This window comes from Lonchura striata, chromosome 1A (genome assembly GCF_050655825.1).
Source record: "Lonchura striata isolate lonStrDom1 chromosome 1A, ASM5065582v1, whole genome shotgun sequence".
In the NCBI taxonomy this organism is placed as follows: domain Eukaryota; kingdom Metazoa; phylum Chordata; class Aves; order Passeriformes; family Estrildidae; genus Lonchura; species Lonchura striata.
The window spans coordinates 70356055-70372740 of NC_140741.1; the positions used below are offsets into that span (position 1 = coordinate 70356055).

The window sequence follows — 16686 nt, forward strand, 5'->3', positions numbered from 1 at the left end:
TGTGTCAGGGGCAGTTTAAGCTGGATATCGGGAAGGGTCCTTCAGCCAGAGGGTGGCTGGCCACTGGAACAGGTTCCTCAGGGAAGTGGTCACAGCACTGAGCCTGACAGTTCAAGATGTGTTTGGACAAAACTCTTGGGCACATGGTGAGATTCTTGGGATGTCCTGCACAAGGCCAGGAGTTGGACTGAGTGAGTCTTGCAGGTCCCTTAAACTCAAAACTCGTATAATTGATTGCAGAACATCCTGTTAAGTAGTAATTTTCTGTGACAGGAGCAGGGACAGCAGCACAGGAACACTGTGTGCATGTTCTGGCTGAAGTAATTGAAATAGCAATTTGAAGAACTTCCTATTATGATTTAGACATGAAGATGATGTTTCCTTCTCCCAGCCCTAACTAAACTATGAAGAAAGAGAAAACTGGTTTGGTCTAAAATAATGATTATGACACCACCATCTACTGGTGCTAACCGGAACTGTGCAGGCCCAGGGGATCCTGCTGAAGGTAGGAGGTCACTTATGTACCTTGAGAGGGCACAGCCTTGCAGTTTTCCCTCTCCTGAGGGCACGTTTTTGTACCCAGGCTGCACCTTCATTCAGTCAAATCACTTCCAGGTACATCTTATCCCAAATAAACCTTAGTGTATCTGCACAGTGGGCTGCTACTAATTATGTAAACAGCCACCACAGCTGAAAGGTCAGGATCTGAGAGATTAAATAAACACAGATCAAAATCAGTCCTGCCTCTGAAATAGATGAGGACAAGTGTGCATAATTAGAGAAACTTTTTGAAAGAGAAAATTGCTTAAGAGTTTCTTATGTTCACAAACAACACAAAGTTACTTTCAAATTAAGAGTGAGAGAAGACAGAAGAAATGTCACATCAAAGGGAGAAAGCGATTACAGCAGAGCAGAAAAGCTCAATGGCTTTAAGGGGAGGAATCCTAGGACTTTTTTTAAATTGTGGCTGCTAAAAATTAATCAGAATTCTATTTTAGAAAGAAAAAAAGAGGACGAAAGGGAGCCTTGTAGACCTACCTCCCTATCAAGGCATTGTAGAAACTACCAGACTGCACATGAATTACATCTGGCACACACAAGACACAGGAGAGAGTTTAGTTAAATAAGTTTATTGTCTAACGCTTACATTTGTTACATTGCCGCTGTAAAGCGCGACAAATTTCCAGCAGGAACTCCCCGTTCCCCCTTTTCCCTCCTATGAACTGCTTTAGGAACCAGGCCTCATTCTTTAGACTCACAAAAGCGAAGTGGACATGAAGTTTCAGTGGCACAGTTTTCACAAGTACATGGTTGAACAGAACTGCTGGGCTGGGCCCTGCCCCACAGGAGGCCTGGGGCAAGAACGCGGCTGCCCTGGCCGCAGCAGATCCCCACAGGGCCAGCTCTCAGGTGAGATGAGTATCAGCCGCCGGTAAATGTTTGCTTGCCCACCTCAGAGCTCAGAGAAAGGTGCCTGGGTGGAGGCACGGCAAAGGAATAAGGAGTGCTGAGTTCAGTGGTGAGGAGATGAGATTTTTAAAAAAGTATAAAAAATTAATGTAAAATACAGATACAAATAAATTTTGTCAGGAATACTGGCACATGGCAATCTGAACTCAGGGTTTTGGTTTTTTTCTGTTAGGGACAAGGAAATTAATTTAACACTTTACTGCTGTGTGCAAAGATGTTTACGGCTCTCAAACTGATACATTTTACCATCTCACTGTAGTGTCTGAACAGCAAGGTAGATGAATTGTTTCCAGCATTACAGGCAACACTAGATAATACTTAGACAAGATAATGTAAACTTTATTCTTAAGGCAGCTGGTACTAATGCTGCACACAGGCATCGCTCAATGCCCATTACAGTAATGGGACACATAGCACTTGGAAACAAGTAAAAAGAAAATAGCATTATTGGACTAAATGACACATGTTGTCAAAATACTTTCCCTTTCACACAAACCATGAAATATTTGGACATCTAGAAAAATAATGCACCTACTCCTCCAACTTCAGCCTGTTCTTTTACAAATATTTCAAAATACTGATAAATAATAGTGACTGCAAGCAGAATGCCAGTGCCAGAACCAATGGCTCCTAGAAAGTCAGCCAGTACTGAAAGGGCACCAATGCACAAACCACCAAATGCAGCTGCTGTAGGGATGTATCTGTAAGAAAGGAAAAAACAGGGAAGAAGAAGGTAATAACCAAGATATCTTTTGTTTACAAACATGGAAGATTAAACTAAAAATCCCTCATTATGTCACTTTAAAAAAAAGACAGTACAGGCTAATCTCTCTTTAATCTGCTGCTGTAACTTCTTTTGCATAACTAAGAAAGGCAACAGCTGAATGGAAAGAATCTTCTTTTTGCAGTGGAAACAGAATTTTCTGACAATCCCCAGCACTCTTCACCATCCACCTGGAAGTCAGCATTTCCTTACCTGTTAAGCTCATGAACCATTGATGTATCCCTGTGGCCTCTCATTACCATTTGCTGTTCTTTGAGTTGCTTGGCAACCTGCAGAAAACATTATTTTATGAAACTGCTGCAGTGTTTCAAAGTCACTTGATGTTTACTAAGATAAACTGATCAGTCAGTAGCTGGTCAGTTCTAAACCAGAAGCACTGTTTGAAAACAATTCAGGTATAACACCTACATCTTTTGCTGATGAGCCAGACACCTCAATCCAGGTCTTGGAGAAGAATGCACAGGATCCCAACATAAATATTATATAAACTATTACATGGACAGGATCCTCAAATATTGCACCCATGGATTCTGGAGGAGACAAGTAGTAGCAAAGGCCACCAACAGGGTAAGAGCGAGCAGGGCCACCTCCGCTGACATCCTGAGAGAGGAAGAAAAAGGCAATAAATTACTTTCTTACAGATTTCTCACATTCCTATCCTGTATTAATAGAGGAATTCCTCTTTGATGTTTAAAACAGCTTTTATACACAAATGTTAAAAAGTAAGTATGCCAGTTGATTAAATACCAAGGATTCACAGCAAAGTAAAAATGCAATAATTCTACGCAGCTAAAATGTGATTCAAATACTTACTGCCCACTGTCCCAGTAAGTTCACCAAGAAGTTACCACTGAAACGAACAGACAACATCTGGGAAATGACATAGAGGTTTGACACTAAGGCAGACTGCAGAATGATGGGAATGTTGGAGGTATAGAACAGCTTGATGGGATAGCTGCTGTACTGCCCACGGTACCGTGCAGACTTGATGGGTAAATCCACTCGGAACCCCTGTGGGCAAGAACACAAATGCACCAGGGTTCACTTCCAAAACACAAGGTATTCCCAGAATGCCCCAAAACTATTCCTGACCATGCAGCTCTTGCTAGATAAATAAGGACTGCAAGGTCTGGGATAGTAAAGCCCAAAGGCTTTCTGCTACAGTCTGGATTACAGATTTTAAGGACTTAGAAGTGTTGCTGCTTGGTTGTATTACATTCTTTTCACATAAACATGGTGTCTCATCTGCTAACTGGTACTCCTGTGAAATACATTTTATAGCTTAGGGGTTGATAAAAGCCTGTCATGGCTTCCAACTGAACTAGCCAGTTACCAGCAGGCTCTTGCATGTAAGCCCAGGCTCTTGTGTAGTTTTCTGGGGCAGGACCTTTTCTGAGTAGACCCAAGAAAAGCCACACGAGCTTCAAAACATGGTTTATGGTTTGTTTTTTTCTTTCCCAAAACTCAGACTCAACACCTTTAAAAAAACTTTTAAAAATCACATTTTAGCTTTTCCTGCCCAAAAAATCTCCATATGGATTCTCCTTTAATGTCTATTTAGTAGATTTAAAAAGAAACATTAATTCAGTGTTTCAAGAAAATTAGGGAAAAATTGATACACACTCCATTGAAGCAAAGTTCTCCAGCTCTGTCCAAAAGTATTCTTTTGAGTCAATGATGAATATTAAGAATATTATTGGTGTGATGCAACCACTGCAGTATCAGAATCTGTTTTCTTAAAAATATTCTCATAGTGTGTATGGCATTCAATGGAATGTGAGATTACGCACTGCAACTAGGCCAGGTTGTAGAATTTTACAGCTTTACTGTCACAGAGGTAATTGTTACTGAAATAAAGAGTAAAGAGACATTTTGAGTTCCAACAATTACTCAAGGCTAAGATACTTCAGCTACTCTGGCTTAAACCTTCCCATCTTTTCCAATGACTGCAGCGTCCAGGGTCCATGTGCACTTCCACCTGTGCAGAGCTGCTGTGAGGAGTTTTACCTGGAAATAGATGACTACAGCAAACACAAACACTGTAGCAATCAGGTTCATGAGATTGGGCAGATTCTGTCGGTAAAAAGCCTCCCGCAAAGCCCGGACCTTGTCAGTTCGTGTGGCCAGGAGATGGAATAATGCAATCACAGCACCCTCAAACTCTGTTCCTGCATGAAGCAAGAAAGTCAAAGAAAGGTTAGTCTCCAAATTAAAAACATTTTTTTAAAAAAGTACCTCGTTTTTGGAAATTTTAAGCATGACACACAGAAAATCTGATACAAAAGGACATGGATCCTGTTATAACAAGTATGTCACAACATAGAACTCTTTTTTAGGTTATGGAATGTAGAATGAGCCAAAAAAAATTACTCTTGATTAGAAAAACAAAACAAAATCATCAAAGCCACACACATGAAAGAATACGCTCTTCCTTTCTTTTCTGGGAGTAGGAGGATGTTCAGAAGGAAGAAATAATAAACAAGGATGAAAAATAGCTTTTAGAAGAAGAGTAATAAAAATGCAACAGAACTACTAAGAATTAAATGCTAGCTAACTAAAAACATGGCTCAGGATTTCAAATGAATGCAGTAGATGAGTTAGTTTCTTGATGCTGTATCTTAAGGTGCTACTTCAGGGGTCTCAGAACAACCAGATGTCAAAGACTGGCTGTGGAATGAAGAGATGGCAGTCTCTGAAGAATCAAACCAACTTAAAGTAATTCAGAGGCACCAACTACAAAGGCATCCTATAGCCACAAACAACAGCTGAATCAACAAACACCTATGAATGTACAGCATTTCCAATCTTCTCTATTTCCATGGGCTAAGTGATGCCAAAACAAGATTATTTCAGTTTGGAAATCCAAAAATTTTCATTCAAGGGGCCTGAAGTCCCATTTTAACTGCTGCACTTCAAATTAGCAAAGGCAAACATGTATTAATCTCCATGTAAGTCAGACATCTTCATGTTCAATTTCATTTTAATCTTCTAATTCAATAACTGACTTCAGAAGCCAATCACCACACATTAGAACTTTTTTAAAATGCCATCCAATAAAAATGTGATGGTTTATGTGTAGTATACCACCCACTGAAACATGTTGTGACTGACTGTAACAACACACATACCTCTGCCAGTGTTGATGGTAGTGGGACTGAAAGCTTTCCAGACAATGGTTTCACAGATGTTGGTGGCAATAAACAGAGAAATACCAGACCCCAATCCATAACCTTTCTGTAGCAACTCATCTAGCAGCAACACAATCAAACCAGCCACAAACAGCTGTGAGAAAAGAAACAAAACTGAGCAGAAACAAGAATAAATCAAGAGTTGTGTATTAATTCCCTGCTTCAGTATTTTCATCATGTGGGAGAGTGGTCATTAAGTCTTTCATCTAAATGTCATTCATGCAGAGTTTCTGACCTCTCACATACCAATGGCTGCACATCTCACCTGGCAATGACCTCTGTGCCTTTTTTCAGCAAACAGATAACTCAGTAATAACTTTTTTTCTAAAAAAAAAGTTAAAGTTTGTACATTTTTTTCTCTGTTCTGCAGGAAAATGTCTCAAAGCTGCAGCTGTGCCATTTAGTGAGAATTCCTCCACAGCACTGAAAAGCAGCCACTGAAATTCCTGCATTTTTTATAGCTACCAATTCCAGTATTTCCAATTAAGCACCACTCCTACCTGAAATACTTTTGGTATTTACTATCCCAGCATTCTCCTCCTTTTTATAGCTACCAATTCCAGTATTTCCAATTAAGCACCACTCCTACCTGAAATACTTTTGGTATTTACTATCCCAGCATTCTCCTCCTTTATGGAATATTTAGAATTTCTCATATCTAGACAGATACAAATAATGATGCTTTGCAGCATTAAAAATAAATTGAAGTCACCAAGACACTGAAAGATTTTTCCTTCCAGCTATACTGTCTCTAACCAGTCTCAATTAACACAAAATAGCTCTTTACAAACCTGAATTATAATAAGAAGACAAATTCCAGCACCCATTTCAGCAGGATCTCCATACATTCCAGTCATAACATATACAATGGCTTGCCCAATGGTAATAATCATCCCAAATACTAAAACAGAGAGAAAGTAAATCCTTTAAAAAAATCTGAAGTCAACTACCAAAGAAATCTCATATCTATTATCACTTGGGCAGGCTTTCCCAAGAATAAAAATACACTCAGTGATTTCAATTGGAACAGTGCTTACATTTCTGAGCTCCATTGAACAAAGCTCTGTCTTTTGGAGTATCACCAACTTCAATGATCTTTGCTCCTGCCAGCAGCTGCATGATCAAACCTGATGTCACAATGGGTGAGATACCCAATTCCATCAAAGTACCTAGAAAAGAAGAAAAATTAAAACAACTGCCATTCCAGCACCTCTCCTAAAGCATTAGGTCTCTTCCTGACCTATAACAAATATTTCTAATAATGCTTCCAATATGTATACTTCTGTACAGCTATGACAAAACAAAGACAGTTATGGCCTCACAAAAGGCTGCTGGGTTAGAACCTGTAATTTTGAAGGCAGCATGGAAAACCCATGTAGCTTTTAATTACAAAAATTTCTGTGGAACTATGTTAACACTGAAGGCCACTGCACACTGAAGCTCAGCTTTTTTGGCATATCCTCAAGGAACCTTTCCTTGGACAGCATCTTGTCCCTGATTGTTTATTCCATCAGTGCTTCAATGTTACATTTTCCGAAAGTTTAATTTTGCAGACCACAAAAATATGCTGCAGATCCACAGTTTCTGATATACTGCCCTTTGAATCACTGGCTCTAGTTGAGAGTTTAGGATTAGTTCTTAACAAAACAAAGACCATCATTAAGCTGCTCTTAACTCTGCCAACTCATTGGCACTGTGTCACTGAGGTACCAACTCCCAAATGTATACAATTCAAAGAGGGAAAGCATTAAATTAATTATTATAATTTGGTTCTTTCATACTTGTATCCTGGAGTTTCCATGTAAAATATTACACCATCTGTCATGGAAATCTCTATTCCTCCAGTAGCCAGAAAATTAGGATGTCAAAAACTAGGATTCACCTCACATCCTCCAATGACTTCTAGTCAGTTGAGTTAAGTGAAAACTCACTTTCCCACTCCTGATTTTTATTGCTTTCAGTCTCTCTAGCCTTTTTTTGGCCACTGTTATCATTCTGTTTGGGTAGTGGACAGCATATTTAGTATCACACACTGCTAGGGACACACCAAATTCTGCAAACATTGCAGAAAAATTCAAAGTAGAGAACTTTACCTTACTGTCCTCACTGGTGTAACAAAATTTGCTATTCCTAAGTAAGCAGTACCTTCACATTAGAGGGTTCCAGTGATTTTCTTACTTCCAGCCAATTTTCCAAGCTACAGATGAGATCAGTGTCCTCATTTAGAGTCAGGCATGACTGGTCACCCATCTTAAGTTTCAGACTTCTACCATTAGTCTGAATCTTATACATTTGGTTGTGCCCCATTTTACTCTTCTTAAATACATTAGTTTGGCTTTACTAAAGTTAATGCCTAATCATCTCTGCCTTTAGCTTTCCCACCTAGAAAATTACTCACCCATAACACTGCCAAACTATTACGAAGTGTAACTGACTTGCACAGGTGAGGTATTTCCTAATCAACACCCTCACACTGCACATTAGTGCAGTTCCTAATTGGAAAGCCAGAAGATTCCCTGTCCCATATATTAGTTAGAGACTGCTCTAAAATCCTGAATGGAATCATCCCAAAATTTGTGAATCAATATTAATCTCATCTGCATCTCAAAGAAATTCCATTCCTAACATAAAGCACTGCTCAAGTACCAATTTTGATTCCATCTGTGTTAAGAATTTTACAAAGTGTTCCAACCTGACATCTGGGTGGTGTGGAATTTAACAGCCAACATTTTTCCTCCAGGTCTGTTTATGCCAAGAGAAAACAGAGAAAGGAGTGAGTACCAACCTCTGTTTGATGCCAGAATGACTCGCATCCAATAGAAGGGGTCTGCAGAATCTGATGACATGATTCCAAATAAAGGGATCTGTCAAAGTACGCAACAGCATTAAACAGATACACACAATTATCATGTATTAATACAAAATCTTAACATGTAATGATTCAACTGTTATATTGTTTAATTATTTTGTAAAATTAAACCAGAGGTATCGACACCATCTCTTTTAATCCTCCAACTGGGGCATAACTCAGAGGACTAAACTAAGACCCTTCCACAGGAAAAAGCAGAAACCTCTAGAAAGAAGTTTAAATATGTTTTGAAATATCCCACACAAAACTGTCAATACTAAACACGTTCACACAAAACTCCCACCATTCTGTATGTCAATACTGAGGGATTTTGAGCTCTTTAAAACTCTTCCTAATCACCAAAACAGCAGAGTAGGAATCCAGGCAATCTTAGGGATCAATTTCTGAAAACTCTAGTCTGCACCATCTGTTTTCTTTATTCAATTACTATGATCTCTCACATGGATGCAAAATTCTAATTATGCATACATCCAGATGCTAGTAAACCCAGATAAACTCCATGTTCTTCTAGCTCTAGTATCATTCCCACTTCCTCCTTTCAAAAATCAGATAGGTACAAAACACAAGGCTGTGTTTTAGCCTTTAAAACAGTACTTCAGAGCTGAAAACAAAAACTATTAAACTACTGCTCTGCAGTCTGGGATGGCTGCATTAATAAACATAAGCTAAAAACCCTGCTTCTGAAATGTACAGAACATTTTGAATCTTTCATGACATTTGTAAGTCCCTAAAAATGTGTATCAAGTAACACGTGGATTCTCATTTTCTTTCTCCACGTTTTTAAAGAAAAACATTTTTAAAGAACAGCAAAAAAAAGCCTTAACTCTTTACAAGCCAAGCACAGGATCGAGGAATGCCTACAACTAATAAAGATCACATAAATGTTTACAAAGACAGGAATTTTGAAAGAGTTTTAGCTCACAACTTAGTAAAGTTAAGGATATTCACAAAAAACAAGCTCTACATGTCAACAACTTCACAAAACATTTTCCTGCAGTCTTTACAATCCATCAGCCTGCTGAAGAGGAATTTGGTAAAGAGGCACTTTGATTTAGTTTTCATCCTTGTGAGTGCTAAAATTTAAATGTAGCTATGAACAGAAGGTAAATAATGCATTGAATTGCTCAGCTTGTTTGTACTGCTCGATAAATAATTACCTTGGCTGTTTACCCTGCGGCCACTATCATCATTTGATAAGACCTTTGTAACAAGGAAAAAAATTATATATTTAGAAAGCATTAGTTTCTAAAAACATCCATGATCAACACTAAAGACTATTTCAGAGAACCAGGTTTTTAGAACTGAACTTTAAATACTTTAGCATAAAAACAAAAGCTGAAACTAGTAGGTCAACATGAAACAAGAACATCTCATGCTTTCAGGGTACTTTTTATGTACAAAACACACATTTTCTTACCACAGATGACATTGATACCTACCTGGCAGCACACTAAGAAAATGAAGAGTGTGATGGCTGTCCATAGTACCTTCTCTCTGAACTGGATCTACAGGACAGAGTGGAGACACAAACATGTTCACTATAGGTAGAACTTCCATGGCACTCTCACAACATTACTAAATGCTGTTACCATTCAGAATTCAATGGAAAGATATCAAACCAGAAAGCATCACTCCTCATTGGAATGTATTTTTAATGATTTCAGATTTTAGAGAGAGAGACAAAGGTAACTTATGTGGGACAGGCAGACAATCAGTTACTAGAATATATTTTATCCACAGTATTCTAATACAGAGGGTATTTACAGAAGAGCAACAGCATGGCTAAAATCATGGACTTACCAGAGCAAATATGAAAGATTAATGCAAAAAACTTATCTTTAGTACTTAGTGCTCTAGGCTTCAGCAGAAGTTTTGTAAGGCTGGAAATTATTAAACTAAAGCACTATAAAGTTTGTAGAAGGACTGAACTGTTGTGAAGACATACGATTAAAGCTACGTGTTTTAATGTTTAACCATGAAGAACCAGGAGTTTTCAACATCAAAATATTTAGAATTCAGTTCTTCAAAGGGTGTTAGAGGAAGCTTTAAATTCATCATTATGTTCATTCCCCATAAAATGATCTTTAAATATTCTTTGTTTTCCTCCAAAATATTTTTATTGATGTCGATTATATATCACTTTAAAAAGAATGCCAGATCAATGATCACTAGTCATTAATTCAATGAAGAGAATCTCAAGAGTCGCAACTTTTGAGGTGCCTGTAATTAGTGCCAGGTGCAAGAAGAGAAGAATCACAAGATTTATGTTTGAGTCAGTCAAGAGGATTACTCAAAGCATGAGACAGAAAGAAATGCATTTGAAGAAAGCAGAGAGAGCTGAGATGCAGGGTTATGTTCAAGTTCCCACCTCTCCTCCAGGGACTGTAAACCTGAGGGTTAAGTGTGTTCACTGCAGACAAGTGTAGAACAGCTACTAAAACATGACATGAACTAACACATAAGAGAGATACAGCAGAAATGGTTGGAGCTCTCTGCCTCCAACCACTGAATCTGCCTGTGGAGAAGTAACAAGAAAAAGGATTAGTGCCTGGTTTCATAGGTACAGAACACCCACAAATGAGAAACTACAAACCAGTGCAGCAGCAGCACGGGTCCCCAAGCAAAGAAAACCCAGAATGTAGTCTAAATCTTTGTAAGTGAAACCATGCACTTAGAAGCAATATAATTCAGGTAATTTAATTTATTTCCTGCTACTGCCTCACTCTTAAAAGAGGACAGATGCGAAAAATACTTACAGCACAGAGTTATAAAAAGAAAAATAGTGACAGCAGCAAATAAATCCAAACAATACCTTGTGTGAGACTATGCAGTGCTGACCCACTTTACCAAGTCTGAACACCACAATTCAGACTTTAGCACAAACTTCTAAAACCAAAAATGCTTAACCAAATTATCTCTACAGCCTCATAGTTAAACTTGGCTTCAGAGGCATTGGTGAAGGTCTAAAACTGCTCTGGTTCTATCTCTAACTGTGCTGAATGTGAGCATTAGAGGAATTCTGCATCACCCAAATCACAGTTATTCACAAGGAAAAGTCTCTATGAGTCAAGACAACAAAAAAGAAAAAGGAGTCATCCATCCAAACCCATATGTCAAGAATGACAAAATACAGAGTGGTACCAAAATATTCCAGCCACAAACACTAACAAGCACAGGGACAGTAAATTTCACCATCTGATCTGACTCAATTGGACATTTTCTTCCTTTGACATTTTTCTTGAATCATGTGAAAATGAAGGGACTTGAGCATTATTATCTTGGTGCTCTGAACAGGGTGTTCTACTTAGCAAATCTGTGCATGAGGGAAATACGAGCCCATTCTACTAACTACAAAAGTAGCAATCACTTTTGCTAATCAAGTTGGCCAAAGCACAAAAGCAACACTCCCTAGAGACAGAAGAAAACATTTTCCTCATCAACAAGAACAGCAAAATGATTCACTGAGAGCCCAACTGAATCAAAACATCATCTTCATTTAACAATCAATACATGCTTAATGAAAATTAATCTCATTTTCTCTTTGGTTATCTAAATTTCTTGTCCTGGCCTTAAACCAATCCACTAAAACCATTACTGGTCATATCTGCCTGTGACAGCTTGCAAGAAAACAATAAATTACAGAGGATTAGTTACATGGAATGACCTAAATCACTTGATAAAGTACACAGAAGCAAGGAAGATGACTGAAAATGGTCAAAGGGCTCTTCAGCCTAGGAAAGATGTTCCCAATTACATTTTCACTTTAAATTTGTACAAAGCTGGCAACTGGCAGCCGTTGTCTAGACAGCGACCAAAATAGCAGTAAAGACAAAGTGACCCAAATAGACAGGATAGGAATCTTGGCACTTCTCATCTGATGATGGACAACAAGGATAGATCAAGCCCCTCTTCCTCTGTGGCAAATAACATCTGCCACTGAGCTTTACAGAAACATCAGTATCTGTAGGTTTGTGTCAGCTTTCTCTTCTCACTCATCTCACAAGACAAAAATGGGATGGATGCAACCAACTAATCACAAATGAGCCACAAATCAGCACCAAAAGATTGCACCAAGGTTCCCCACTGCAGAAACAAAGATGGGCACCTGCATCAACCAGACCTGGTGCATCCAAGCCTTAGCATGGGGGTCTGGCTCTGGAGATTCCTGCTCTGAAAATGCCTTTGTCTGGCCTAAATAATTTGGTTAGAAACCTGTCCCAAAGCTGAAGGATGCTGGAGAGCAACTAGGTGGAGCAAAGAGCCAGGGAGTAAATCCCAGTCTTTTGAAAAAATCCATTCCAGAGGGCCATAATAATAATTTTTTACTGTATCTTCTCCATTCAACCCAGCAGACACAGCTATGGCCACTGGCACAAACACCTCTACGTCCAGTTCTAACCCTTGGGAACCTCTCATTAACCAAAGAGGATTCTCTGAGATGGTACCATATTCCCAGTTAAGCTTCCCCTTTTAAGAATAGAAAACCCAACAATTAGCTTTTAAGGAATTTTCATGGAAGTCATGACAATAGCCATGACACATCTATTTGTTACTTTAATTAGATTGTCACATGGGCAATATGTGCTTGCTTGAGTTTTGAAAGCAAAAATGGTGTTTGGTTGGGTTTTTCTTTTGGACAAGGCAGGTCTCCTTCTGATCTGTAGAAATTGCCTATATTTAATCTACAAAATGTGCCAAGAAATGGGAGGAGTTTCAAGGGCTAGAGGACTAGAAAGATCAGCTGTAAATGATCTGAGTTCATTGACTTCAAATCAAAGAGAAACATCATCCAGAAGGTGAACAGGGCAATTACCCGAACTGTACCACAGATCACTCTCCCACTTCAAGGTCAATCACAGCTAAGGGTGTAAGAAATACTCTGTGGGAAGGGGAGAATTAAACTTGTGCTTCCTGATATACAGAACAATCCTTTTGCAAGTAATATACAAGGCAGCTCAAAGTCAACAGTGAGATCCACAGGAAAACAAAGCTTGAAGATTCTGTCCTCGTATGTTATAATAGATCACAGAGAGCTGAAACTGAATAAACTTAGTCTAGAATTGAAATTATTTTTAAAAATTAGTCAGCATCATTACCAAAGGACTTAACAGAAGGGTACTAAGAATTCATCATCACAGTAATGTTTTACCTAAATATGTGCTCCCTCCTGCTCCAAAGAATGTGTTCTACTTTAGGGCCCACTGTCTGTATCTATATTGGAGCCTGGACTAGACTGTCACAATATTCTCTCCCCTGTGAACTAATAAAAGTAAGAACATAATGCAACACTCACTTTTCTTTCCGGTTTCTGGATTTCAGGTAACACTGCACAGAATGGCTTAATAACTTCTAGAAATTTTACTGTTCCAGAAAAACACACACACACAAAAGAAGACAGAAAAATATATTAATGAACATGTATGAATTTATAAAACTTCACAGAACTTTATTTGGCTTCCAAAACTGTCTGAAAACTAATACCCTCTTCTTAAAACAGCTGAAAACAGGGCAAAAATGTGAAACAGAATTCTTGTGCTAACCAGATTTGGCCCATTCTTTTTTTCCACCGCAGGAATAATTTTAGAGAAGTGGTGTTGTATGTATCACCAGAAGTGAACTGAATTGTACTGCATCTAAAAATAAATGACCTAATATCAGTCTGTGCTAGTTAAACACAGAATGACACTAACATCAAAAGGTATCCAAATATTACAATCTTGGGTTTACTGAAGTATTTAGCTGAAAAAAATAATTCAATTGTTAAGAAATATTTAGAAATTGTAATTTAAATGAGTGCAACACTTATTCTGATTGGAACTTCGGGGGATTGTATTTTAGTTTTAATACATCTCTCTTCACAGTTTCCGCTTTAAAAACACAGAAAAGCTCAAGAGTTTGAGCTCTTTTTCTGGGGAAAAATTTAATCAACATAGGGGAAAAAAAATCAAAGCGTATGTGCTTGGTGGGGAATTTGCCCTTCAAAACTTGACTATTATTTCCAGCCCCAACACACTGGGACAGACATGAAAAGCCACCATTCATTTACAAAGAGAATACATTTATTACACTGCGGAATGCATTTACTACATTGTAAATAACATTTTGGCAGTAGTGCCACGCTTACATATACACTCTAATGTAGCATATGTATCCTCTATGTATCCCAAGCGCTCACACCGCTGGTTGGAAGGCGCACCTCACTCCACAGAGGGTGGCACAGCTCCACTGTGAACAAGCTACCAGAGCATCATGCGATGGGTCAGGCTGGAAGGGACCACAGGGCTCATCTGCTCCGACCTCCTGCTCAAGCAGGGCCATCCCCGAGCACAGGACAAGGGATGTGTCCAGACACTTCTGGAATATCTCCAGCGAGGGAGACTCCACAGCCTCTCAGACAATCTGATCCAGTGCTCGGTCACTGCTCAGGACAGAAATTCTCCCTCATGTTCAGGTGGAACTCCCTGGACATCAGTTTCTGCCCTTTGCCTCTTGTCCTGTTGGGTGGCATCACTGAGCAGAGCCTGGTCCATCCTCTGACACCCACCCTTTCAACACTTATACACACACATATATGCGTACATAGGGTACATATGCTCCATACGTGTATACAGTGTCTATATATACACAGTAGGGCTAGAATGGAACATGTCACCCCACCACGAAGCAGTGCCCGGCCTCACGCCGTGCCCGGCAGCACCGACCCTGCGCGGGGAGCTCGGCACCGCCGGCCCTGCCTGCGGCGGCACCCGCAGCACGGGGCCCCATCACCGGCCGCGGGCCCCGGCCGCGTCCTCCCGGCGCCGTTTCCCCCCCGGCCCCGGCCCGCCCCGGCCCGCCCCGGCCCCGGCCCGCCCCGGCCCGCCCGCACTCACTGCCCATGGCGCTGGCCCGGCCGCGGTCCCGGCGCTGTCACCGCCGCCGCGCCGCCGTCACGTGACGCGCGCTGCGGACGGGCCGTCCCTCCCCGCCCGGGGGGACGCGGCGGTGCCGCCCTCACGGAGCGCCCCCCGCGCCTTCCCCAGGCGAGGGGAGCCGGGCCGGCGGGATCGGCCGCGGCGGGGTCAGGCTGAGGGCGGGCAGGCGCCTGGCCGAGCACCGCGCTCCCGCAGTGCTCCGCGCGGCCGAGGGGCGGGCGCGGCCCCGCTCCGCCTCAGCGCTGCCCGGCGCGGGAGCCGCCGCCCCTCGGAGCCCGCTCAGCCGGCGGTACAGCCCGACCGGTGAAAAGCACAGCCTGAGCGGTTTGCTGCCGAAGTGTTTGGTTAAACAGCCCAATCCACCCGTATTGACAGATGGATGTGATAATTGCACGGGGTGAAAGGACACTGGGACATTGGACAAAGGGCAACAGAGCTGGGAAAGGGTCTGAAGCACAAGTGCCATGAGGATCAGCTGCGGGAGTTGGGATTGTTCCTCCCGGAGAAAAGGAGGCTTGGACTCCCTGACAGGAGATTGTACCAGGTGGGGTCGGGCTCTGCTCCCGCCTAACCAGGCAGGATGAGAGGACATGGCTTCAAGCTGCGCCAGAGGAGGTTTAGGTTGGGCTCTGGTAGGAATTTCCTCACAGAAACGGTGATTAGACATTGGAATAAGCTGCCCAGGGAGGTGGTGGCGTCACTGTCCCTGTAGGTGTTTAAGGAAAGATGGATGTGGCACTCAGTGCCATGGTCTGCTTGACAAGGTGATGATCAGTCATAGGTTTGGACTCAACAGTTTTGGAGATTTTTTCCAATCTATTTGATTTTGTGTTTCTGTGATTCTCTGAAGTGAACCTGAAAACTCATTCCAATATCATGCCACAATCACCAAAACTGGCATCGCCCCTACAGAGCTCTCAGTTACAACAGCCAGTGGTATATAAAATTAGGATCAACCGAATTTATTGCAAGATTTAGATATGACCATTAAAAATAGTATTTACTCTTTCTGAATAACTGCTCTGATGCACAGGCTTGAATTCTTCCTGTATTAGGTTAAGTTTCCAAAAGAGAACACAAAATGTGTGAAGCATTAGGGCTCCTCCAAAACTTTGAATCTATATTTTGGATTTTACTCTGCATTCAATAAGAAATCCTCTTAACTAAGACCTTGACCTTGCTACAATACCTAAACATCTTTGTTCAATAGCTTCCCTTATCTGAAATCACTTAGAAAGGTTTTTTCTTCCAGTTCTATATACTCATAACTTAACAAATACTAATGAGGAACTCCATAGCAATTACTTTCACCTAGAGTTCTTGTACAGTCTGACAAATGCCCATAGTTATCATGCCTGGCAGTGTACTTGTAGATCATAATCTCCAAATAATAGCTGGGTTAGTAGCTAAGCTTCAGGAAGTTTCTTGTAATCACCCTTCAATCAGATTTTTAGTCATACT

General features: G+C 40.7%; 1 protein-coding gene and 1 long non-coding RNA gene across 2 annotated transcripts; both read right to left on the reverse strand.

The window, feature by feature from the left end:
• Window positions 1–1114: 1114 nt before the first annotated feature.
• SEC61A2 (SEC61 translocon subunit alpha 2) lies at window positions 1115–15246 on the reverse strand. Its single transcript, XM_021530979.3, has 12 exons — window positions 15184–15246; window positions 13605–13672; window positions 9751–9816; window positions 8228–8306; window positions 6480–6611; window positions 6234–6343; window positions 5383–5536; window positions 4262–4422; window positions 3068–3265; window positions 2663–2854; window positions 2447–2523; window positions 1115–2171 (listed from the first exon to the last, which is right to left on the reverse strand). Exons 1-12 carry the CDS (start codon window positions 15188–15190, stop codon window positions 1985–1987), a joined length of 1431 nt encoding a protein of 476 aa, XP_021386654.1. The 5' UTR covers window positions 15191–15246; the 3' UTR covers window positions 1115–1984.
• On the reverse strand, window positions 5770–6126 carry LOC146763523 (uncharacterized). Its single transcript, XR_014951872.1, has 2 exons — window positions 6032–6126; window positions 5770–5942 (listed from the first exon to the last, which is right to left on the reverse strand). It is a non-coding gene; the product is annotated as an uncharacterized LOC146763523 (long non-coding RNA).
• Window positions 15247–16686: the final 1440 nt, after the last annotated feature.